General features: G+C 35.0%; 1 protein-coding gene and 1 non-coding gene across 3 annotated transcripts in view; one reads left to right on the top strand and one right to left on the bottom strand.

The window, feature by feature from the left end:
* LOC144981017 (dnaJ homolog subfamily C member 3-like) overlaps positions 1-27,545 on the top strand; it is a 516,589-nt gene that overhangs the window by 5,872 nt on the left and 483,172 nt on the right. For both annotated transcript variants that reach the window (XM_078929083.1, XM_078929084.1), the window contains exons 5-11: positions 194-337; positions 982-1,163; positions 2,164-2,389; positions 3,105-3,225; positions 4,288-4,420; positions 6,034-6,179; positions 8,298-9,275. In XM_078929083.1, coding sequence (XP_078785209.1) covers positions 194-337; positions 982-1,163; positions 2,164-2,389; positions 3,105-3,225; positions 4,288-4,420; positions 6,034-6,179; positions 8,298-8,440 — 1,095 coding nt within the window. In that variant the 3' untranslated portion in view covers positions 8,441-9,275. The remainder of the gene's footprint in view (positions 1-193; positions 338-981; positions 1,164-2,163; positions 2,390-3,104; positions 3,226-4,287; positions 4,421-6,033; positions 6,180-8,297; positions 9,276-27,545) is intronic.
* Trnas-gcu (transfer RNA serine (anticodon GCU)) lies at positions 16,536-16,617 on the bottom strand. Its single transcript has one exon. It is a non-coding gene; the product is annotated as a tRNA-Ser (tRNA).

A 27,545-nucleotide genomic window follows, 5' to 3' on the forward strand; every position in this document is an offset into this window, starting at 1 on the left:
TTGTAATGAACTAAGACTTGAGATGTCATTCGTCAATCTTGTACTTGTACATTGTGTTCATTTCCGAAAAAAAAATAAGAAAGATAATTGGTCAATACTTGAACCATCAAATGACTGCTGCATTCCTCCTTGTATTGTTTATCTGCATTGTTGGCATATATTTGTTTTTTCATTGCTCTGACTTTCATTTCAGTTGGACAAAGACCCAAACCATCATGAAGCTAGAGAGAGGGCTGATATGATAACACCTTTAACAGAAAACATTGAGACAGCAAAGGCATATTACGAGAATCATGATTATCAAGCTGCTATCAGTGCCTTGGAACAACCAATTGAAGTAAGTACCAAATGTAGTAAAAAATAATGAACAAAAATGAATATAATAGCTTAGGAAAAAAACAAAATACCAAAAAATTGAACTTTTTGGACTCAAACCCTTCTTCACCCAATAACAAAAACAATATAAACATTCACACATTATTTAAAATCCAGACAGATGTCAGAGAATTATTAGGTACGACTGGTTGACAAGTAATAAGATCTTGAAATGTAAACATATATAGAAGCATAACTGTTTGTGTGGAATGGAGTGCATTATATGGAATAGAGTGGATTATTAAACTATGCATGAAATTTAGTGCGTAAAAGAAAATTGTTCTAAACTGGTTTTGAGTTGCCCTTATTTACAAGATGAAAAGTTAGCAATGATTTACTAGATCTTATTTTTTAAAAAGGTTGGGGTTTTTTTTAGATGTGCATATTTATTTATTTATTTGGACTATTGAGTTTTACTTATTGATACTCAAGCTTTTCTCTGGTTAACAGATTTTTGAAATTCAGTTCCTATTATCTTAAGTCTTAAGAGATATGTAAAGATTATTTAAGTGTGAAAAAAAACAACAATTATTTTGATTGAGACCTTGTTTACCATACAAATCAAACTTTACACCATAAAAATTTACTTCATCCATTTGGTTACAGTTATGTCCTTGGGATACAGATTTGCGAGAAATGAGAGCTGACTGCTATGAAGCCCAGGGTGAATTATTTAAAGCCATCAACGATATCAAACCCATGGCCAAGTTGATCCCAGACAATACAGACGCCTACCTGAGGATGTCACTTTTACATTACCAGATGGGAGAGGAGGAAGACAGTTTATTGTAAGAGGGGCAACATTGCCTTTTAATGGTTTTAATTCTCAAACATTTTGACGATTTATAGTAGAAGGTAGAATTATAAAGTTTTATTGTTGTTCCATTATTACAAGATGGAAACATAATAATAATAATAATAATAATAATAGATCTTTATTGTCCATAAATATGGCAATTTGTCATTTAGTTACACTTGTTATAATGTTAAACGATAACTAAGATTGAACAGATATTTCACTCCTACTTATTTTCTCTCTCTACTCTTCTTCTCTCTCTCTCCTCTCCTCTCTTCTCTCCTCTCTCTCTCTCTCTCTCTCTCTCTCTCTCTCTTCTCCATCCCCTCCCTCTCTCTCTCTCTCATCTCGTTTATCTCTCTCTCTCTCTTTACAATACTCCCATTATCTTGTTTAAATAATAATTATTATTGTTTTAGTTATTTATTATGATTATTATTATTATTTATTATTATATTATTATTATTATATTATTTATTAATTATTTATCTTATTATATATATTTTTTTAATTCGGATTTCCTACAAGGTTACATGAGTTGTTTTTTTTTTTATTGGAGGAACCATTACCTGCTATATAGATCTTTTGAGATAGTATTATTTTGTCCTCCATTTCTTGATCAGAGTCGCTTTACCTTAATCATGGTTCTAAGATTTTTTCTTGTCTTTAAAAAAAAATTGATGAGCTGAATGGGTCTACTCAATTTTGAGTATTTGTATTCGAGGGCGGAGAGATTTGATGAATGTGGCAGTCATTGATGATGTTTATGCTGAACTAGTTTGATATTCTTCTCGTGAAGGTGTCTAAATCTGTAGTGTTCACATATGATTCAGGAAGAGCATTCCAGTCTGTTGGTGAATAGTGCAAATGAATACTTGAAAACGTTTGAATTTGCAGATTGGTGTTTTAGCGTTTTTGAGTTGGTTATTCCTCAAAGTGTATCAAGTACTGTTTCACCTTTAAAAATCTCTGAATCATGTTCTATTTAACAGACAAATCCGAGAGTGCCTTAAACTCGACCCTGACCACAAGGAATGCTTTAGTCATTACAAGAAAGTAAAGAAATTAGCCAAACAACTTGCAAGTGCCCAGGAATACCGCAATAGTCAAGCGTATGAGGAGTGTACAGGAAAGGCTGAACAAATTTTAAAGACTGAGCCTGACCTTGTGTCATTTGTAATCCGTGCCAAACAGTTTTTGTGCCATTGTCATTCCAAAGTAAGTGAACTAATTTCCAGATGTGATTTGCAGATATGTTTTAATTACCAGCACTGTTATTCTATATTAAAATCTTTTTTGATCTGTCTTTATTTATTTATTTTGTATGGCTTTACAATCTTGGGGTATGACACTACACTCTGCTTCTAACTTGTAGGACTCAGGTTTGAGTCCTGGTGATCATGACACAAAGTCCTTTGATATATCTCAATGCTTGTAAACAGTGTTGTTTTGTTGAAAAAAAAAAAAAAAAAGAAATTGTGATAATGCCTCACAGGTTTTTCATGTCTTGCTCTACGAATTAAGTGTTACTGTTGGCATGGGACACATTGTGAAGCACTTTGAGCACTTGTTCTTTAGACTTTAAGACGGATCTTTGTTTGATATAGCCTCCCAAATAGCCAGATGGAACTCCATTCTGGTCTTTAACTATCATGCATCCTGCAAATGTGGTTGTTCTCTCTATCCGGTCTGCTATGTCTTGAGACCACCTTCTCCCGACCTCTCTCTCTGCTCATCTTGTCTTTTTACTGGCGTGGAAATGGCCTAAATGTGTCGCGGTTTAGCCCTTAAAAGCAAACAAGTGGACAGTGTTAAGATGACAAAGCTAAGATGTTTTTTTAAAACTATTAATTGGGAACATTTTATATGGTAAAGACGTAAGGATGAATATTAATTGCATATATTCTTGTTGGATTTTTTTCTTTCTGACCAGTTATCAGCTGTAAGTGAAGCCTTGAAATATTGTAGAGAAGTGATTCATTTAGATCCACAAAACGTTGATGCCATGATAGACAAAGCCGAAGCTCATTTAGCAGATGAGGATTACGAAGCTGGTGAGTTGTATATTAATTACTTCTCCTTGTTGGTGATTGATTGTCATATCGAGTGCATTTATGATGATAGTTTGTGTGAAATACCTTAATTTACAGTTTTGAAATGATAATGACGAGAATTGCCCTCCCTCCCATAAGAGCCTAAACTAGAAGCTTGATCCAAAAAGCATGTTGGTATTTTGCCATAAAAATTGACAATAAATTCTTCTTTATCTTTAAGTATGGTTCATTTTCTTAGCAATTTTTTCATCTTTTGTGATAGTATGGTCAAGTCCATGACATAAATAGAATTTAAACAAGTTTACAAGACTCATCCTTTCAGTTCTGATCTGATCATAATTCATTTTATCGTGACACGTCGTCATAAAGGTTTGTGTCATATTTCAGGCAAAATAATTATCAGTCTTTTAAATTCTTTTGATTAGATAAAAAATTGTCATTATTGAAAGGCAAATAGATTTAGTTAAGGGATCTAGGTGTTCAAGTTAATTATAAGACATGATCTGATGTATACATGTTCATAAAAAGTCCTTAAGGACCACCAGGCCCATGGGGCTGGAGTTTATCCCAGTTTCTGTAGCGTGAAACAGACAATAGCAATTGCTTGCTACCCTTTGGATAGGCCGCTAGTCTGTCTCAAAATACTTTCCACCAGATCTAACAGACCCAGCTACCCAATCACTGCTGGGTGGACAGGGGGGTCATAAATAATCTTGATTGCATCTGGGATTGATCTCAGCCCCTTTGCTTATGAAGTCAGTGCTCTACCAACTGAGCTATCTGGACGCCCTAGGCAATGGCTCATACAGGATTTAATTGTGAAGAAAGGAACTGTTTACTGACCACATGGAGAAGCTTGCAAGGTGTTATTTCATTGAGCTTTTGAATTGGAATTTTTAAATTGTGTGTTCAAAAAATGTTATTCTAAGTATATTCACAATTTTTTTAAAAATTGTACACAGAAAAAAATGCATTGACTCCAAAATTAGACACTTCTTTGAATCATACTTCTTTTTATTTTATATTATTGGGTTTTTTAATTTTTAATTTTTTTTTTAACAGCCATAAGAGAATACCAAGGAGCACAAGAGATAGACGGAGATAACAGACGAGTTCATGAAGGACTCCAGAGGGCACAGAAGTTACAAAAACAATCACAGAAGAGGGATTATTATAAAATATTAGGAGTTAAAAGGTAATTTGTTCTTATGTTTGTTTCTACAGTGCTTTGTCCTTGTTTTAAAAATGGAGTAGAATCACAATTAATCGTAGCTTTGGTATTTAAATTGTCTTAACAAATTGATGCCTTGGAATGATTCGATTTCTCTTTCTTTATTCATAGAAAAGGATTGAGTTGATAATTTAGGAATGCAGATATGTTTTTTCCCCCATTTCTCTCTCTCTCTCTCTCTCTCTCTCTCTCTCTCTCTCTCTCTCTCTCTCTCTCTCTCTCTCTCTCTCTCTCTCTCTCTCTCTCTCTCTCTCCTCTCTCTCTCTCTCTCCTCTCTCTCTCTCCTCTCTCTCTCTCTCTCTCTCTCCTCTCTCTCTCTCTCTCTCTCTCTCCTCTCTCTCTCTCTCTCTCTCTCTCTCTCTCTCTCTCTCTCTCTCTCTCTCTCTCTCCTCTCTCTCTCTCTCTCTCTCTCTCTCTCTCTCTCTCTCTCTCTCTCTCTCTCCTCTCTCTCTCTCTCTCTCTCTTCTCTTCTCTCTCTCTCTCTCTCTCTCCTCTCTCTCTCTCTCTCTCTCTCTCTCTCTCTCTCTCTCTCTCTCTCTCTCTCTCTCTCTCTCTCTCTCTCTCTCTCTCTCTCTCTCTCTCTCTCTCTTTCTCCTCTCTCTCTCTCTCTCTCTCTCTCTCTCTCTTCTCTCTCTCTCTCTCTCTCTCCTCTCCTCTCTTCTCTTCTCTTCTCTCTCTCTCTCTCTCTCTCTCTCTCTCTCTCTCTCTCTCTCTCTCTCTCTCTCTCTCTCTCTCTCTCTCTCTCTCCGTGCTGTGATAGTTTTGAATAAATTGAGTGTATCCTTCATAGCTGGGTCCTATGCTTGTGCCTGGACGGAACCTTTAGGCACATTGATGGAATTGTCGTGAAATACTCTGTTCCCTATTTGAACTAGTCCTCTTTGTCTCACTTTTTCATTGGTGCTTTTAACCTCAGATCTACTTTTCCCCAATCGTATCCTCTTAACTGGCACTGAAATGATCTGCAAGTCTAGTCTTATAAGTATCTCTTTTGTAGCAAACATTTATTTACAAATAAATCTAAGTCATTCTGATGTCCTGAACAAATTTTATTGAAATAAAGAAACAAGTAGTCAAACAGTATCTCTTTTGTAGCAAACATTTAACTGGTTGCTGTGAAAAGGAGATTCATAAAAAAGAAATAATTAAGCTCTGTTTAAAATCCGGGGTCTTGATAGCTCAATTGGTAGAACACTCACTCCATATGCAAAGGAACTGAGATCGATTATGGGTGATTTTTTTCTGATCCCTCTGTCCACTCAACCATGATTTGGTAGCTAGGTCTGTTAGATCTGGTGGAAAGTACTTTAGTGATAGATTAACATCTTATCCAAAGGGTAGCAAGCAATTGCTATTGTCTGTTCATGCTCAAGAAACTGGTATAAAGTTCGGCTTCATGGGCCTAAATGACCCTGAAGGACTACTTATTTTTTCTGTCTGACATTAATTTTTATACTTTTTAAAATCTCAACCTAATACAAAAAAATGTTTCCTCTTTAATAATATATATGCTTGTTTTTAAAATAATGTATTATGTGATTTTATTTCTCCTTCCCCTTCCTCTTTATTTTAATCAGAAATGCGAAAAAGAAGGAAATCTTAAAGGCATATAGAAAGCTAGCAGTTATATGGCATCCAGATAAACATGATGGACCAGAGAAAGAGAAAGCCCAAAAGATGTTCATTGATTTAGCAGCAGCAAAAGAGGTGCTTACCAATCCAGGTTAGTGTGTTAATTATTATCAAATCTATTCTTTGTCATCCAAAGATATGTTCCCTGGACTGTGGTTTCGGCCCCCATTTAAAGTTGATGATTTTTTTCTGAATCTATATTCTCTTAATTCTCTAAATTGAAATGGTTCGGACATTTTATAGAGACGAGAGAGGGAGTATGTGGGAAGAAAAGTATTGGACTTACAATTGGTGGGAAAGAGGAAAAAGGGACGCCCAAAGACTAGTTGGTTTGATAAGGTAAAGGATTATATGAAGGAATTGGGCCTGGAGGAAGATGATGCTCTGAACCGTGATGCATGGAGATGTGGCATTCATTATGGCAACCTTGCAAAATGTGGGATAAGCTGAAAGAAGAAGAAGAAGATATTCTCTTAATTCTGGAGTTTACCTCTGACTTAATGTCTCTTTTTATGTTTATATGTATGTGTTGCAGCGAAGGGGATATAACTTAACAGCCAGCTCAGTAGTGTCGTTTGTTTGACAGTTAGAGAGAGGAGGGCTGCATCTTAACAGATAAATCATTGAACTTTCACTGTGCGTTACAGCGAAGAGGATAAAGATTAACAGAAGTCTCATTAAACTTTCACTGTCAGTGCCTCATTGAGTAGCTGGCTGACTCATTGAATTTTAACTGTTTGTCTCAGAGAAGAGAATATAGCGTAAAAGCTGCTCATTTAACTTGTGCAACTTGTTTGATGGCCTGACTATGGGCCCCAGATCAAAACTATGTTTGGAGTTGGAGGCTTTTTGGAGTGGTGAATGACGAAGTACAGAAAGCATTTCTTTCACAAGGAGTCAGAGGATGCCTTAGGGGCCTATGTTAAACTCACTTATATACAGTCCACTCCGGATAATTGCAACTCGGTTTATTACAACATTTCCCAAGAAACAGAATTAATTCTATATAAAAGTCACTGGTTAATTTACTTTGGTTAATCGCAACAAATTTTCGACCTCAAAAATTGGCAAATTCAAGAAGTCAAACAAACAAAATCTTATGATTGATTTTCATCATCGGTGAAATCATGGCAGTTGAAGAATAGAGAAGTGGTGGGATTTAATGCTACAGTTGTGTGTCACCATCCTATTAGAGACAAAAGAGGGCGGGGCTTTGCAGTATGGGTTTGTGAGGAATGTGACCATTAGATAGGAGGTGAGGGCTGGGCGTAGTTTAGACAACAGGTAGACCATGACAGTTGTAAAGAGATATTGAACGATATCCTTTGTTTTGGGTTTGACAACTGTGCATTGTGACCAATGGGTTTGGTGAGAGCTTATTGTCTCTCATCATGGCTAATCTCTTTGATTTTTTACAAATATTGAGAACAAAAGAGTGAAAGTTAATCCAAACTGAATAAGATGTCGGTTTGCATCAAAACAGATTTTGCTTGCCAAAATCTTTACGGGGCTGCCATATGGTTTTTGTTTCAATTCAAATTGCTCAGTCAGTGATGGACTAAGAATCAAGAACAATGTTACAACAACTGGTTTGATTTTACCATATATGTGTAAAATGTTGCAATCGTGGACAGGAAACTCAACTTCGGTTAATCGCAACATTTTCTCTGATCCCAAGGTGTGGTGATTATCCAGAGTGGACTGTAATAAAAAAAAATAATTTTCTAGTCTTCTGGTTCCTCTCTACTCTTTTCATTCTCTAATTGCAATTTTTTAATGTTGATTTTCAGCTAGATATAAATGTTTATTATTTTGGGTTAATCCTAGTCTTTCCTTCATATTCAAATCCTAAGAGAGAGATCCTTCCTATTGTGGGCAAATGTTTTTGTTTTTGCGTTGTTTCTTTATCCCATGAGAATTTATCCAACGTTCTTGAGGGTGGGTAGAAACGATTTAAGAATAAAAATTAGGTATATAGAACCTCTCTTTTTAAGATTAAGATTTAAGGATCAAAATTAGGTATATAGAACCCCTTTTTTAAAGATTAAGATCAGGATCAAAATTAGGTATATAGAACCTCTCTTTTTAAGATTAAGATTTAAGGATCAAAATCAGGTTTATAGAACCTCTCTTGTTAAGATTAAGATTTAAGGATCAAAATCGGGTTTATAGAACCTTTCTTTTTCTTTATTTTTGTTTTCCATCTCAGAAAAAAGGCAGCAATTTGATGCAGGTGAAGATCCCCTAGATCCAGAGTCCCAACAAGGAGGTCATCATGGTCATCCATTCTTCCATCAAGGATTTAACCCATTCGGCTCAGGGGGTTTTTCATTTAAATTTAATTTTAATTGAAGTTAGCCCTACTGTTTTCTACACACTTCTAGGCCTTTTTATAACAATTGAATGTTTGGTTTGCTTGTTTTAAATATGCTGTTGTTTTCAGATTAAATAATTTATCCAAGTAGCACTACAGCTTTTGGCTGGAGGGAGCCATTTTTTGCTTGTTCTTTGTGATGATTTTACTTTCTCATATTCTTATGTTTGTTTGTCACTGACTGGCACTTGGTTGTTAATTGATTGTCTCAGACTTAATTCAATTGGTATGAAAGAGAATACTCCTGAATTGTAACATTGTAAACTCTTGCCAGTCTTTATATATGTTGTTTTTGTTTGTTTTTTGTTTTTTTTGGGAGGGGGGGGGTTGTTTTTATTTTAATCATTAGTGTGGTGATTGTGGCGTAATGTCGTATTGAAAGGCAAGATGGATTGAACACGAATTAAAATATTAAATCGTTTATGATTTTGTTTGAATTTCTGTATTCCAATTGGGACTTTTAAAAAAAAAATTTAGCTTTTCAAAGTAGTTGTTTTTCTTACTTCTGCTCTCCCAATCAAAGCACAAGTGGAATAAACAAAAATTATCTCCTTGCTATTATGAATGGAGAGCACTAAATCTACAAAGAACCTCAGTTCTATTTGGATGTCACAAGTCATTAGGTGAAAATGAATTTTTAAATATTTTATCTTCATTTTTAATATATTTTTTTTGTTTTTTTGTTTATGACTATTTATTAGAAATTAAAACGATAGTAGAGATACATTTTGCCCACCGATTTGACAATTTTATGGATTGGAGGTATGATAATGATATGATATTGAAATTAGGATTAGTTTTGAGCATCATACAGTGGTGACAATGTATGCTAAAAGGTGAGGGAATACCCGAGGAAGCAATCAAAGTGATATCATTTGTATTCTATCAATATACCTTTGTATATTAATTTACAGCTTGAATGTGATTTAAGTCATCACCTTAAGTTATGTATTGTTATTATAATTTGTCATTATTATTACTGTTATTATTACCTTCGTCATCATCATCATCGTCATTATTATTATTATTATTATTGTATTTATTTATTTGTTAAATAAGTATTTTTATTTTTGTATGAATGTGCACATATTAAAGTTACTACAAATGTTTAAACTAGCTGCAGACGGGTGGGATCTCATGACCTCCCATGGTGGGCAGAGAGGTCTTTTGTTGTGTCTTCTATCCCCCTATATCTGTTTTCCCTTTCCACGTGCTCTCTGTCTTTGCTCTAGATTTGCTCTTTGCTCGTTTTTGATCCTGTCTGTGGTTTGGATCCTTAGCTAAAAGGGAGACAGTCGAATGTAAAGTAATGTTTTTGAGAGATGATTTTTTTTTTCTTGTAAATAATCTCTCTGTAACATACTATTATATTATTGATATTTAAAATATTGTACATTGAAAACATCTAAGTGAATCCTTCATAGCAGGATCCTTTTGCTGTGCTTTGAATAATGTTAAAATGAGCACTTACTCGTTGAACCCTCTGTTCCCTATTTGTACCAGTCCCCTTTGTCTTGCTGTTTCTTTGGTGTTTTTAACTTCAGATCTAGAACTCTTTCATTCTCCTGTTTTTACTGGCACGAGAGAGGTAAAAGTAAATCCCCTAAAAAACAAAAACTAGCTGCAGAATTTTGAAAGAGATATGCCATTGAACATCCTTATCAATGTTGAATATGATTTAATGAAAGGAATGCGAGATGCCAAGAGATCTTCACAAGGTTTCATTAAATGTGTTACAGTACTTGCTGGATTCTAACCAGCTCTTGGGTGAAGCCAAAAAGGGTGCTAGAATCCAAGTGTTTTGAAATCCAATGCTCATGGGAACTAACAACTTATTATATAGACGCAATTCGGTCACCCAACTCCAGTATGCCGTATTACAGTAGAGCGCGCCAGAATGCAGCGAGTACTGTGTAGGGTGTGTTCTGTCCCAAAGATAAACGTGTGATGTTGATTATGCAAGTGAATGGGTTTAATTCGGTTCTGATACACACATGTTTTGGGTATGTTATTATTTAGCACCATGTTAACTGCTGATGTCTGTTGGGTATGGTGTGCCCATGAAAATTGCAAGTACCTTATTAATCCTAATAAGTGCTCCTCCCCACGCTCAATCCTGTTACTCTTATTATTATTATTATTTTGCAAATATAAAAAAAGACAACCACTTCCTCAACTTGCTGTCACAGTCATTGATGTGCTGATATCTAGCCTGATTTGACACCACCTTTTTTGACTTCTTGTTGGATAAGATCAAAGGGCTAGTTTCAATTAACAGCTCATATTTACTTCAATATGTCTTACAATATACACTCCCTTAAGATTCAAATTTCTAGGAGCATTATTGGGTTAATATGGTATTTTTTCTCAGTATTGCTGTGTTTATTAATATACATCATCAATGTCATCAAAATGCTGTGTTATGCTGAGAAATATGTATTTACATATACAAAAGTCTTTTGTTCAGTTCAAAACAAGATGTCATTTATCATTGTCAAACTGGAAATAATTTGAACCTATGGAAAAGCCTTTTTGTAATCAATAACTGGTTTCAAATCCAGTTTAATAATATTTTATATTTTAAAAACTTTGGTGACAACTTTGATCTCTATGACTCACAGCCCCCCTCTGTCATCGTAATAAGTTTTTGTGTTATCATGAAATCAATACTTTGACTGATTTGGTGCTTAACGTCGGGTGACGTTTTGCCAATGCATGATGATTTGCAAGTCTGTGCCAATTTTATTAGAGTGATGGTTGATTGTTTTATCATTCTTCATAATGTTATTTAAAGAATAGTCACAGATTTTTTTTTTTGGAAAAGGGTTGTAAATGAAATTATGATTTCGAAATGTTTTTTTTTTTCTGCTTTAAAAATGCTTTTAAAATGCCACTGAATGCCAACTTGCTTTTCCACTCAAATTTTTAATTTCAAAATTTTAGATTGAGCCTCAGTTAATATACTGTGTATAAAATGACATGAAGAAAATGGGTGAGAAATTGATTAAATGTGTTCAAGGGTTCATTTTGACGTATTTGTTGTAGCCCAGAAAAAAAGCTCTCATCAAATTTTTTTTCCGGAATTTGTTTTATTAACAAGTGTCAGATTAACTTATTGAAAGTTAATAAAATAAATGTCAATGCCACAGGGATAGAATGAACCCAAGTCCCTTGGATTGGCTTGGAAAAAAGTCTGAAAGACAAATTTGGTGATTTTGAATTTTAAATTACATTACACTTACACGCCTCTGCACCTCTCTCTTGAAATGGTGACAGCAAGTTGTGCCATTTATACATAAGCAGCTGTACAGAACAGTTTAGCGTTGTTCACCTTTTTATTTATCTTTCGGGACTTGTTAAGTGGACCTTACCTTTACCTTAAATCTCCCAGCGCCAGGAGGTGTACAAGGCTTCTTGTTTAGTGGACATTGGGTTCAATTTTTGTCCAAGGCAAAGTCAGTCATTTTTATTTAGTTTATTTTAAAATATCTTGTTAGATTTCTTTATTATTTTTTCAACTTTTAAGCAGTGACATTATTATCATCATTATTTTTCATATCATTGTTTCAATTTTCCCTTGTTTGGATTCGCTGTAGATGATGGAATTGGGTTTCAGTATAAGTTACAGTGGACATTACATTTTACAGTGTCTTTTGTAGTGGTGATTTTCTGTTATAGTTTCAGGACATAACATAATATTCTCTATTAAATTAAATGCAATATTATGAAATCACAGGTATCTCTTTGTGCTGGGAATTATTCTGGTTATGAAGTTATCAGCCAAATGCAGTCCACTGTAACTTGTCACCTGAACAAACTCACCACTACAGCGATCCTTTGTAATAAACCTATTCATAAGTAATTGCCATTGTTATCGAGAATACCTTTATTATGTTTGGTTCATCACAATTGCATCAATCGTTAACATTAATATATATAAATTATATGATATATTATATGAAAGGGTAAGATGGTTCTTCTTCGGACAAACAAATGTAGTGAATTTTCTTAGTGAAACTTTCTTGTGCTAAATAAAGAGAGGCTGTTTTAGACCTTAACTAAGATATTATAATCCATTAGCTCAGTTTAATTAACTGAAATATGATTTATGACACTGGTAATTTTGCTTTTAGGGTCTATTTCATGAAGTGCCTCAGAGCTATAGTCCATGAGTTTATCCTGATTTCTGTAGAGTTAAATGGACAGTGATAATTGCTCGTTTCCCATTTTGACAGGACGGTAGTCCATCGCAATGTACTTTCTGTTAGATCTAGCAGAACCATCAATGGAAACAATGTACACAATTCCCTCCCTAATGGAGTTCTATAGGAAGTGCCTTGTCTCTGACTTGAACTGGCAGACCTAATATGTCCAAGATTGTATCACAAAACCACGTTTAGATGGCCCCTCTGTAGAAAAAAAATGCGTGTTTCCTGGGGGAAAAAAATGATATGTGCTGTTTTCTCATGAAGATATCTTATTATTATATTCTCTTATTCGAATAATTTTTTTGATTGAATTAGAAGGCTAAATTGGATTTGTCGTTATCAATAAAGCTAATTAATTTTTTGAGAGTGCAATATAGATTTTCATTTATGCTTCAAAAACTCCCTTTTCACTACACATAATTATGACTAGTCACAAGTCCCCGTCGTTTTCACCCAGCAAGTGAGCCTTTTATTAAGAACAATACGTCAGAATCTTGGGTTTCGGAGACAGTTCCATGACTGAAGAAGAACCAACTTTACCCCAATGCAAAGATGCCAACCAATAATTTATTTGATTTTTAAGGGTAGCTATTGGCCTAATGGCATCTTTGGGTACGACTTAGGTTTGGTTGGGGTGCAGTGTTTTATCTTAAAAAATTGTTTCCCCATCAAACAACTTTTCCATAAGAGTTCAAAAGATTGTCTTTTTCCCTAAATGCGATAGAAGAGTGATAGAAGTTGTAACTGATTTTTTAAAAATAATATATTTATTTTGTAGAATTGATCATGAGGCAGCTTTTTGACCTTACTATCACTTGTTTCTGGATATAGATGCATGTATGTATATACCATGCTTCCCCGTGTCCTAAACCAGCTCTACATTTAAAATGCTACCCAGATTCAAACTACAGTATTGGTTGGCATCTTTGACACCGCCGAAAAATTTAACGACATAATAAATGACAATAAATCCATTTTGATTGATTTAACTCTGGTCTTTTTTTTTTTCTTTCTTTTTTTTTTATTTTAAATTTTAATCTTACTTTTTTCTTTGATGCTTGCTCATCTTCCTCTTAACTGGCTCTGAAATAACCAATAAGTGTCGCTAGCACTGTAAAACCCCAGTGGTTCACTTTCCTTGTTCTGCATTTTCTCTGGGCGGAAATCCCCTCAAGCTGGGTGGGGTTCCTGACCTCCCATAGTGGGCAGGGAGGTACATACTGTGTCTTCTATCCCCCTATGTCTGTTTTCCAACAGGCTTCTGTCCGTCTTGGAATGAGATTACTTGGTTTTGTCCTGACCCTGGTCGGGGTCCTGACTGGGAGGGAAACAGTCAAATGTGAGTTTTGGGAGATGATTTTTTTTCCATGTATATCAATCTCTCTGTTATGCACTGTATTATGTTTTGTTTATGTATTATATATAATTTGTAAACATTTGAGTGTATTCCTCTTAGTGCTTGTGTCTTGATGAGAATTTAGGTGATCTCAAACTAAGTACACTGATAGTGTGCTCTTGGAATCTACATCTGTTCACTATTTGAACCAATTCCCCTTTGTCTGCCTTATTCTTGGATGCTTTAATTGTAATTCTAGAATTTTTTATTATCCCATTTTCTTCATTTGTACTGGCGCTGATATGACCTTAATGTGTTGCAAGCGCCGTAAAACCCTTAAAAACAAACAAACAAACAATCCCCTCAATGAAAGCTGGGTGGGAGGATCTCCCATGGTAGGCGGGAGGGGGGGGGGGGGGGGGGGGGGGGGTCACTGTTGCTGTTTCATATTCTTTTCCCTTTTCAGTAAGTAACTTTAATTTTGAAGATTCCACAAACTACAGAATTTTTTTTTTTTCATAGGAGATGTGAGACTATGTTACTATCTCTGTCACTGTCACTGTTTGATGGTATGAACGAGTACAAGTAGGCATCCACTCAGTAGGGAACAATCAATTTGGATGGCTTCCTCTTATTTTGTTGAATATCACCGAGAGGTAATTTCACTTGGTCGTGTAGGCTTTTCCACATTTTGTAACGCTTTCTTCTCAGCTGGGTGGGGTCTTTGACCTCCCATGTAGGGCAGGAGGTCACGTTGTGTCTTCTTTCCCCTTATACATATGCTTTCCGAGTTGCTTCTGTCTTTTGTCTTGGAATGGGGTTGCTTAGTTTTGTCCTGGCCGGAGTCCTTGACTGGGAGAGAAACAGTCAAATATATTATAGTTATAGTTTTGGGAGATGATATATTTTTCCTTGTAAATCATCTTTGTTATGTACTGTTAAATATTTTTTGTTATAAATATATATTGGTTTGTAATAATTAAGTGTTCCTCTTAGTGGGAACGTGTGCTTGAGTCTGGATGAGACTTTAAGGTGATCTCAAACTAATAACACGGATAGTGTGCTCTTGGAATCTACATCTGTTCCCTCTTTGAACCCTTCCCCTTTCACTTACTTTTTCTCGTGTGATTTCAAATTGTAAACCTATGACTTTTTTGACTCCCATTTTAATAATAAATGGCATTTATATAGCGCTTTACCCCGTTGTCATAGTCTCGCAGCGCTTTAGTTATTCCTCTTCCTTTTTACGCTTTTTCCTTCGCTGAAATTACCGGTGCCGTAAAAACATTAAAATACATATAAACAAATCAGTTTTGTGGGGTTTTTTCTTTGGCGTTTCTATCTTCCTATATTTTATTTTCAAGGCTGTCCTTTGTCTTTTTCTTGGAGTGAGTTTGTGTAATACTGTAATATATAACGCATAACCATGACGAGGTCATGCTCTATGCGCTTCACAGTTACTATGGCAATTTAAATAGCACCGATATTCACACAAACACTCGCAGACACAGACAGACACACTTTCAGTTATTACTCGAAAGAAGAAAACATCGATATCAAATAAATGTGAAACATTGGAAGAGACTTAAGAATGTGTTTTTGTAAAAAAAGTGATGTTTTAGCTTTGATTTAAAAGCATTTACACGACGTTCCACAAATAGCCATGGGGGAAAACCGTTCCATATTTGAGGACCAATTGTTGAAAACGGTCTCCCAACATTAAAAAAAAATGTTTTGTATGGTTAGATGAATTCATTAAGATACTATTAAGGCACTTAAAGCAGATAAGGGCGATCATATATTCAATCATTTCTTTTACCAATGAAATTCAATTAATATTTTACAGCGCTATTTTGAATTCTTTGAAGTCACAACATTTTGACCTCCCATGTTGGGCAGGAGGTCACGCGGCATTTTCTATCCCCTTATGCCTGTTTTCCGAGTTGCTTTCTGTCTTTGCATTGGAATGGGATCACTTGGTTTTGACCGGAGTCCTTGGCTCTGAGGGAGGCAGTCAAATGCCTAGTTATAGTTTTGGGACGTGATATTTTTATCCTTTTAAATCTCTCTCTGTTATGTAAATTATTGTTATATATTTTGTTTTGACTGTATAATGTATGCATTTGAGTGAGATCCTGTGCTTGTGTCTGGATTAGACTTTTAGATGATCTCAAACTAAATACAATGACAATGTGCTCTTGGAATCTACCTCTGTTCCCTGTTTGTACCATTCCCCTTTGTCATACTTTTTCTTGGCCGCTTTAATTGTAAATCTATAATCTTTTGACTATCCCATTCTCTCCATTTTACTGGCGTTGAAATGACCTAAATGTGTTACATGTGCCTTAAAAACAAAACAAACATTTTATCTTTAGGTAACCCAGCCAAAAGGGAATTACCATAATAATATAATCTTCTGAATCAATGCTGCGGCTGTTTGGGGGGGGGGGGGGGTATTCAAATTTTAAATTTCAATTTTTAAAAAAAAAAGAAGAAAAATATTTAAAAAAAAAAAAAAAAAAAAAAAATCGACGAGGATGGGATTCGAACCCACGCGGGGAAACCCCAATGGATTAGCAGTCCATCGCCTTAACCACTCGGCCACCTCGTCCTGTCTGTACGTCACACGAATTTAGATTACATTCAAACATGTGCTGACAGTAACACTGGTAAAGCCTATTGATTTTTGTCGGTAATCGATCAATGTAGCCAATAAATTAAACGTGTCTATAGTAACAGTATCATTGCATCACTGGGTATATCACCGAAATGATAATGATGGTGATGATGATGATGATAATAATAATAATAATAATAATAATAATAATAATATTAATAATAATAATAATAATAATAATAATAATAATAATAATAATAATAATAATAATAATAATAATAATAATAATAATAATAATAATAATAATAATAATAATAATACTATTATTATTAATAATAATAATAATAATAATAATAATAATAATAATGATACATGTATATCAACATTTCGATTAGGTATCTGTAATTTTGTGAGCAGTTAAAGACAATATCAAAACTCATATGTAGACTATGTGTCCACTTTTTAACAAGTTTTTTAACATTAAAAAAGAGTTTAAAATTCAAAAAGTATTTTTTTAAAAATTAAAAACCCGACGAGGATGGGATTTGAACCCAATGGATTAGTAGTCCATCGCCTTAACCAATAGGCCACCTCCTCCTGTCTGTAAAACATTCAGATAATATACTCCCATAGTGGGCAGGGAGGTACTTACTGCGTCTTCTTTCCCCTATATATGTTTTCCAACTTGCTTTCTGTCTTTGTATTGGAATGAGATTACTTGATTTTGTCCTGGCCCTGGCTGAGAGGGAAACAGTCAAATGTATAGTTAGCTTTTTTTTCTCGTAAATCATTTCTCTGTTGTGCAATGTATAATGTTTTATTTATATTATATATGATTTGTAAAACATTTGAGTGTATTCCTCTTAGTTGGGACCTGTTCTTGTGTCTGAATGAGACTTTTAGTGATCTCAAACTAAGTACTTTGATAGTGTGCTCTTGGAATCTACATCTGTTTCTTATTTGAACAAATTCCCCTTTGTCTTACCTTTTCTTGGGTGCTTTAATTGTAATTCTAGTACTTTTTACTATACCATTTTCTTCCTTTTACTGGCGCTGATATGACCTTAATGTGTTGCAAGTACCGTAAAACCCTTAAAAACAAACAAAACAAACAATAGATAACAAAAATGCTGGGGATAAATCTGATTTTTTAGAGGTACGCAATCAAACTTGCTCGCAATGATGTTGACAATAAATTATGCATATGGCTATATTGACAATATCATTGCATCACTCTGTATTATTAATAATAATGATAATAATACTAATAATGATAATAATAATAATAATAATAATAATAATAATAATAATAATAATAATAATAATAATAATAATAATAATAATAATAATAATAATAATGATAATAATGATAATAATAATAATAATAATAATAATAATAATAATAATAATAATAATAATAATAATAATAATAATAATAATAATAATAATAATAATAATAATAATAATAATATTAATAATAATAATAATAATAATATAATAATAATAATAAATAATAATAATAATAATAATAATAATAATAATAATAATAATAATAATAATAAAGTTGCGTCCTGGGAACAGACTCTTTACTCAGATTTCTCTCATCACAGTTAGGTATAAAAATGAGTGCCTAATCGGTAACAGATATGTCTAGGACGAAAAAAAGTGTATTAGTGCCTTACAGGCGTCATGTCTTGTTCTACACTTTAAGTGTTGCTGTTGGCTTGGGAGCCCTTGTAAAGCACTGCGAGCAAATTTAGTGGATATTGTGATTAATAAAAGCTCAGTTTTTTTCATTATTCAAAGGACTCCGTTTGCTTCAGTTTATCTGGGAAATAAGACAGTTGTGAAATTTTTACGACGATCATTTGACTGACGAATCCAAAAGGTGATAATCTTTTGTTCGGTGATCCATGGAGTGATCGTTAATCGACAAGTCGTTTCACCTTGTCGCCTTTCGATAATGGAGTGAGTTATTGACTAGTGATCAATATCGTGTTTTATAGGTAAGCTAGACTTTCCGGTTGACCACTGGTCAAATATCGGACAAATACAGGGCGATTCAATAAATTGTGAACACTTTGTGGATAGGTACTATAGCATTTAATTGAAGCGTGCACAATTTGGGTTTGGCATAATGTATTTTAACCGGTTAACTGCCGTATTCTGAAAAACCAGTTATTTTAAAATTTGGCCAGAAAACTCATCCTTCAAACATCGATCGATTTAGATAACTCTCATCTTGGAAAAAAAATTCTCAAACCTGGAGCCCCTCGATCGATGCTGAAGGACGAGTTTTCTGGCCAAATTTTAAGTACATACCTGTCTTTTTCAGAATCCGGCAATTGTCTGATAAATTATGGTGCAACGTTCTTTATGTGGATGGAGCAAGCACTCGGTAAAGGGTTGTCCACTAGAGCCATATTATGATCCAATATGTTTTTTTTTTTTTTGTAGCGCTAAACGGACAGCAGTGGTAGAAAAGTTACTATAACTTTTATTTTGCTACCCTATGGGTAAGACAATAGTCTTCCGGCCTGATTTAACTGACAGACGGGGGGGGGGGGGGGGGGGGGGGGGGGGGGGGAATCTGGATGCCATCTGGATTTAAAGCTGACCTGAATATCTGTAAGTGGAGTGATCTGTTAGTTGAGATCTCAGAAGGCACAGAGAAGTGCCATCATGGAACAGTATGACACAACGGTATGTTCTTTGCTTCGTATCCAAAAGGTACCGAGTTTGACTAGTCGCTGCGCTGTGTGGCCTTGAGAAAGGCAGGACTGCAATGCAGCTTACGCCTGTGTTATTCCAGTATTCCCATGGAAAAGACTCTAAAGACAAATTTACCCATGTTTTTTTTTAAACTGGGTTTTAACCAATGACATGGTTGGTACAACAGCATCTAACTCGTCGGAGAGAGAGAGAGAGAGAGAGAGAGAGAGAGAGAGAGAGAGAGAGAGAGAGAGAGAGAGGAGAGAGAGGAGAGAGAGAAAGAAAGAAAGAGAAAGAGAGAGAGAGAGAGAGAGAGAGAGAGAGAGAGAGAGAGAGAGAGAGAGAGAGAGAGAGAGCATGGCGATGTGATTAGAGCATACCCACCACCAAGGACAAAGCAAGGAATTATGAGAAATAGAGAGATAATGGACAGAAAATACATTGGAAAAAAATAAAATAAAGACAAGTATTGAATTGCAAGCTTCAATTTATTAGACGAAGACATATACTGTGGACGTTTCGGGTTTCCCTTTTATCAATAAAACACTATGAATGAAACACTACGACGAATAAGATTGGTTTGAATGGCGTAGTTAAGGTGAATAAACAAAAACAATGATGGGACATCATTGTCCGAAACGTTCACGTCTAATAGATTGAAGCTTACAATTCAATAATTATCTTTATTTTTTTTCTTATTCGAGCTTCCAGCTGAAACGTTTTCATTTTTCAGAAAATACATTGACAAATTATCAGGGAGCAGGCACTGGAGTGAGATAAATATCCGAAAATGTGTCAATATGACAGAGCCAAACAATGCAGAAAGACAAAAATACAAGAAAAAAAAATCGTGCTTCCTCTTAGCGCCACCTCGACAGTCGCGACGGGCTGATTTTTTGGGATGATTATTATCTGTTTTTTTTTTCTTCTTCTTTTTTTGCCTAATACTATTTCACTCAAATCTTTTCAGATTTTATACTTAGATAAACCAAAATGATCTACCATCGTGGCTTCCATGATACTGAGTGGGAAATAATAATAATAATAATAATAATAATAATAATAATAATAATAATAATAATAATAATAATAATAATAATAATAATAATAATAATAATAATATAATAATAATAAACTCTTATAGAGCGCACGGTCGGTATCCTCAACAATGAGGCTCTTGGCGCTTTAAAAACAATATATAGAGTACATGACATCAAAAAAGAAATGTTTTCAAGGATTTCTTGAAAACAGACAATCATTTGGTTTCTCGAGTGCTCTGTGGAATGGTGTTCCGTACAGACGGACCAAAATGAGAAAAGGACCTTGTTCACGCCTATGTACGAATGCTGAGGATAGGAATTGTTACGATTGTCTATTCGAAGGGCCATAACTCATGTAAGTCAGTCTGGTAATCCTTACCAACCATTAATAAATTTATTCTGTCCACCCACAAGTAATTTATAGGTAGCCAGTTCCATTCATTCAGTCCGGATGGATTCCAATTGGTACATGGGTCAAAGTACATTCACGGAAAGTAACACTATCGACTTAAATAACGCCCAACTTGTAAAACAATTCATAAACCAGAGATCGAAAGATTTATTATCGGCTTTAACAATTTTTGACACGTTGAATGTGATTTTAGTCCATTGATATAATAATACAATGACACGAAGTAAAAGTCCACGGGCCAAAAATAGATAAATAGGTGGACACATTGGACTCGGGAAAACAATGCATTTTAAAAAATGGCCAGAAAATTACTGATCGATTAAATTAAGCCCGGTCTTGTCCAAACTTTTAAACCTGGGACTTCGCAAAGACCCATGTTAGAGAGTTTTCGACAAGATGGGGCTTATTAGAATCGATAAAGTTTTAAGGAAGAGTTTTTGAGGCAAAAGTTTTTAAAACGAGTTTTTTTTTTCACAGTACGACAGACAGTGACGGAAATACTCTCAAACACAAAATATTGTCCATTACAACAATGTTAAATCAAGTCCAGAATTAATAATTTAAAAAATTAAATAAAATTCCATTTATTCATCCCATAGGGGAATTTTGTCTTTAGGGTCTATTCCAAGGGAAGTGGAATAACTCAAGCGTCAGCCGCAGTGCACCACCGCAAAGTGAGCTAGGGCGAGGTGACTTGCTCAAGGTCACACAACGAGGCGGGTAGTCGAACTCGGTATCTTTTGGGTACGAAGCAAAGACCGTACCGCTGAGCCACGCTGCCTCCGTCATCAGACCTGCAAATGTGTGCACGTCAACCACGACATAATACCATTTTGGTCACAATATCAGTTCAATTCAATGGTTTATTCTAAGACAATTTCCAATAGAAATCATACAATAACTTGAATTTCCAATCAACAAATTATGAAAATGAATAGAATCAATAAGAAACCAAAGCAAACCAAAACCGCTCACTTGATAAAAAGTATGCAATGTAAATAACACAAGCAACTCCTATTTCAGGAAACGACAGAAATAGTCAGATTTGTTTGATTTATTTTTGAATAGTAAATATTGTTTTACTTGGTCTATTTGGAAAAATGAGGTTATATTTATTTATAGAGCAATGTAAAGCTTTGTCTACACGTCTTCTAGATCTTCGTTGTCTTGTTGAGTGATAGATAATGGTATCTCGGTGAATTCAAACGACAGAAGTTACAAGGTTAATTTTTATCATTGGTTCTATAAAAGAGTAGATCTCAGTAGAATGTCATCTTTACTTTCAAATCACTTTTTAAAAAATCAATCGAGAAATAAAAGGATGTCTATTTTTATCGATTTCCAAAAGCGTTGATTCTGTTAAATATAAAAGAACTTCTTTTCATTGGAAAAGAAAACAATAACTTCCGGATAGAGAAAAATCAATTTTGGAATCAAACAGCAATCGAGCCGATTGATCTCGATACGTCAAAATTATTTCAATTCCTGGCAGGAATAAGACAGGGTTGATGTCTATCTCCGTTTTCATGAACGCGGACTAGCACTTAGTCTCTGACTATCTCTGACTTTAGTCAAGGACTTGAAAAAATCGGATTTCATATGAGCAACTGACTAAGCAAGTTCCAAACTAAAATCACGGCATCTTCGGACTAAGTTTGGCCAAGTTTTAGTCATTTGCTGAGGCAGCAGCTATTTTTAGACGAGAGAGCTTCGATTCGGAAGGAAAATACGTCAGTTACGAATGAAAGAGGCAAAAAGTGTCCTGTCGCTATTGACACTGGCTTTAAAAAAACTACATGATAAGTGCAGATCGTCGAAAGTACACATTAAAAAAAAAAGACTGATTCTAATCTGCTCGACATCAATATCACGTGATTGGATTCGTCATGGCAAAAGTAAGTTAAAATGTGAAAAGGAACACAATATTATCTACACCGAATGCGTTGCTAATTCCTCTTTAGAAATCTTTTGCGTTGAAAGTATGAAGGCGGGAATCTTACCTGCCGTCATGTACTAGTGCGCGTGATGCTACCGCACAAAATAGCCGAATTTGTCACCGTCCTTACAACGCACATTTCTTGGCAAGAGACTAGCTAGTCCGAGACTAAAAAACATTCATGAAATCCGATTTTTTAAGTCACTTGCTTCGCTTAAGCTTAAGACTAGCAAGTCATTTTACTTGACGAGATAATAACCAAATCTAGACCTAGTTCAGGAAAGCGGGCCCTGGTCTTTTCAAATTATACTTGGATTTTCAGCAATATCGATATGACTTTATAAAACAGCATCGGAGGATAGAAGAAAATAACAACCTTGTATAGAGCAGTATAATTAGGTGCCCCAAACGTAAACAATAACAAGTTGCTAGTGATTTTCGTTAGGGGCCGGAAAAATTTACGCACAATATAGGTCTCCCAATTTTGTAGTTTGAGTTGTAGGCAATACACTTTCAGTATTGAAAATATGTTTACATAAAATCTAACAGTTGCAGAAATAATAATATAAGACTAAATTATTCTGAAAATCAGGCTCCGAATAATTCTCGTTTTGTTCACACCAGCGCAATAATTTGCTCTGGTCTAAAAATAGATAGACTGTAAATTTTGATAAATTTTACCTTTGTTCCATAAAATATCCATATCTAGACATTATTTGATGCATGATCGAGTATTTATGAATATGTGTTTCTTTTGCCACCTAACAGCCAAATTTTAAAGGTTATTTTTTTCTATAATTTACATTGGAACTTGAGCTGTCAAGACAGGAACATGTGGTTTGCCATGTGTTTCTAGACCTTTGTTTACGTTATGGGCACCTAATTATACTGCTCTATACCCGCTGCTTTGATAGTCAACTATTCTCATTAAGTTGAATATATCTAGAGCAACTAAAAAAGAAACATGGATGTCCTTCGGTAAAAACATAGAAAATAAAGAATAGATACATAAATAAATGGATAAATGAATTTGAAAAAATCATAAATAAATACATTAACAAAAGATAAACAAATTAAGAAATAAATGAATAAATAAATGAATAAATAGATAGATAAATAAATGTATACAGAAGTTATGAGCAAGCAGGAAGTCAACATAAAACTATATCAAGTGACACATTTAGAAGTCTAAATACCTGGTCCAATCATAATCATCTCTAGGCATCTCTAGGAATGGCATAGCCGATTTTTAGTGGATAGAGCTAGATAAATAAAGATGAAGGATAAGAAAGAGGAGGAAGAAGAAAAGAATGGGGAACGAGAAGAGGAGGAGAAGGGGAAACGGCTGAGAAGAGAAAGAGGAGGAGGAGGAGGAGGAGGAGGAGGAGGAGGAGGAGGAGGAGGAGGAGGAGGAGGAGGAGGAGGAGGAGGAGGAGGAGGAGAAGTGGTATTATTATTATTATTATTATTATTATTATTATTATTATTATTATTATTATTATCATTATTATCATTATTATCATTATTATTATTATTATTATTATTATTATTATTATTATTATTATTATTATTATTATTATTATTGGGGGTCACGATTGTTCAGTTGACAGAGCACTCGCTTCCCACGCAAAGGGACCAAGATCGATCCCGAGTGCAGTCAAGATTTTTCTGACCTGTTCCCCCAGCAGTGAATGGGTAGCTGAGTCTGTTAGATTTCGCTTTGCAATACTTTGCAATAGACTCGGGTCCTATCCAAAGGATTGCAAACAAATAAATTCTGGGCGCTGTTTTCTTTGTCTCAAGCATAAAATAACATGCACATGTATCTAGATATACACATGTTGTGTCGGCGTAAGGCAAACATTTACAACAAGAGGACACATTAGAACACATAAAACACGTTTAATCTTTAACAACAAATTTATTGGTGCGCTGATGACGTAATTATGCCTGATATTAATAGGAGCGCCGGTTGCATTTTATTGTCGAATAAAATTGAATGAAGAAAGACAACTGTGTAAATAATCTTTTAACTCGTTACCCGTGGGACTAGTTTTTTTTTTTTTTTTTTTAAACCATAACACTCCCCATTATTTGTCTCATAAAAAGTAGATCTTCATAATATTGTCACGTAGCCACCAAAAGCCATTGCTACCAAGCGAGTAGAAACCAATGAAGGCTTGGTCGTATCTCTGTCCCTGCCTTCTTAGTGAAAAAGGGACAATATTATAGCATGATGCCGGATTAGAGTGCGGCTAGGTAGTCTTGTGGTATGACCACACTTTCGGATTGGAAGGTTCTGGGTTCGAGCCTCATTCGGCGCATAGTTGAGTCCTTGGAAAAGGCTCTTTACTCCCATTCTTTCACCGTACTCAGGTGTAAAATGAAAACCTGGCCGTTAAGTGGAAATACTTGTAGTATCACCTAACAGGCGTCATGTCTCGTTCTACATGTTACGTGTTGCTTTTGGTCAGGGACCCCTTTTAAAGCGCTTTGAGCACGTTTAGTGGATATTGTGCTACATAAAAACAAAAGTTTAGATTACCATCGAATCTCGCCATTAAGAGGTTACGTAATATAATAAACATGTGGGGGATGAATACATACAGTACTTTAGTGGCAAGGCTATTTAAAATGTGTGAGATTTGTATAGGACAGGAAATCCGTGAAAGAGTTTATGACCAAGTAGTTGGAATGTGTTTTGATCCTATTTTGTGGTTGGTAAAAATGAGCTAGATAATACATTTTCTAAAGTAATAAATCATTCAACCTCTTCCATTTACTCCTCAATTGCCTCCTCATTGTCCTCCTCCTCCTCCTCCTCCTCCTCCTCCTCCTCCTCCTCCTCTATATTCTTCTTTCTTTTGTGCTAAAGCTGGCAATACGGATACAAGAGTGTGAAGTCAAAAACTGTTTCCAATCTCATTGGGATTGTAAAATCACTCTTCCAGGGGACTGAATACATACCTTGTGTATTTGATCTTATGATTTTGGAGCAATGGCATCGTATTTTCTAGTATAATTATTTGCTGGTCGTCAATAAAGATCATCCATCCACTCTCTTTTACGCCCCGTAATAATAAGAATCTGCATGTGCATCCTGCTACTAAAGTAGTTATGCCACCTTATGATTCAATATTTGACCTATTCATTATTAGTCCTCCAAAGTACGGGATACATACACACTTCCAAGGATTTGGAGACGGAAAAGTAGAAGGTTTGACATGACAACCTGTCTTCCCGGTAAAAGCTAGTTTTGGTTTACAAGTTTACAAAATATGTGTGACTTAAAAAAATAAAATCATAACGGTTAATTGCCATCATCATCATTATCGTCATCATCATCATCATCATCATCATCATCATCATCATCATCATCATCATAGTCGTCGTCGTCGTCATCATCATCATCATCACCATCGTCATCATCATCATCAGCAGCATTATTATTGTTCTATGAAGGAGAAAGAGCAGATGAAAAAGAAGAAGGAGTAGGAGGAGGTGGAAGAGGAGCAGGTGATAATATAGTAGGAAGATGAGGAGGATAACAACGATGGATAACGTCGAACTGTCACAAAAGCATTTATACTCAACATACTCAATATAGACGGAACGAAATTGACGTCACTCAGTTCTTTGTTATTGTTTTTAGACAGCCGTTTTAATGATTAGTTCTCACTAGATCATATCTATCAGACTATAAACGCTCAAGGTTAAGCATAATTTTGTGTGTTGATATGATGTTGTAAGTATTTTACATAAACGAATAGCATCAATACAATGATCAAATGTCGTCATCCACCTGGCGTTGTCAGTGCGCTCAAGAACGGTTGACAGTTATATGAAATCTGAGTCACATTTTACCGTGAAACAGCTTACAATATTACGTATCTTAATATCCCTCTTGACATTCTCTGGTTACCTATATTATTATAGATCCGGCACGGACGTCTCGTAAACGGAATCCTGATAATATCAACAAATGTGACCCTCCGTCTCAAAACGGTATTATGTCGGGATGCTTCAGACCCCAAAAAGTGAATTTAGAGATAGAATGATGAGAAACTGGAGCTTAGAAATTTTTGCAATGCAAGAAATAGTCTTTATACTCCACTATAACGTACAGAAATTAAACCCAAGTTGGATATTTGTGGCTATGAATTCAATTTCCCTTACCGAGTGAATCCCGACATAATACCGCTTTGATACGGTGGATCACAAATGTTAAAAATCACAAACCAGCCTATTTAACAACTTAAAAATTCGTAATTTTTAAGAGAAAGTAAAATGTATTCAGTGATTTTTAAATATTAACAATTTACCTAGACAGGGATTTAATATAACACTTCGAAATCCTGACAAATTTTGTAATGTTGTAATTATTCATCTTAACTACGCCACTACCACATTATCTCATTCATCTATGGTGTTCAATCATCCTGTTTTGTTGATAAAGGGGAAACCCCAAACGTTAATTTGATCTGTTTTTGTAATTAAATTGAAGCTTACATTCAATTTCACATTATTGTTTATAAATTTGGTAGCCTGGCATCAACTATCATTTTCAACAAGTTTTAATGACTTAGAAATAAATACTCACGAAGTTCTGAAACTGGGGCCACAATTTCGGAGTTCTACGAGTTTTCGTAACAGTAGGCAGGTCTGGATTGATGTTCACACGTGTTCTAGTGCTATGACACTTGGCTGGTGACGTGCAAGTATCGAGTTCGAGCCCGGCTGTGGTCAGCGTGGCGCAAAGTTGAGGCATTGGAAAAGGGTCTTTTATTCACTTTTTCTCACCGTACTCGATCGAGTATAAAAC

This window comes from Berghia stephanieae, chromosome 10, assembly GCF_034508935.2.
Source record: "Berghia stephanieae isolate SIO BIC M18660-M18661 chromosome 10, UCSD_Bste_1.3, whole genome shotgun sequence".
In the NCBI taxonomy this organism is placed as follows: Eukaryota; Metazoa; Mollusca; class Gastropoda; order Nudibranchia; family Aeolidiidae; genus Berghia; species Berghia stephanieae.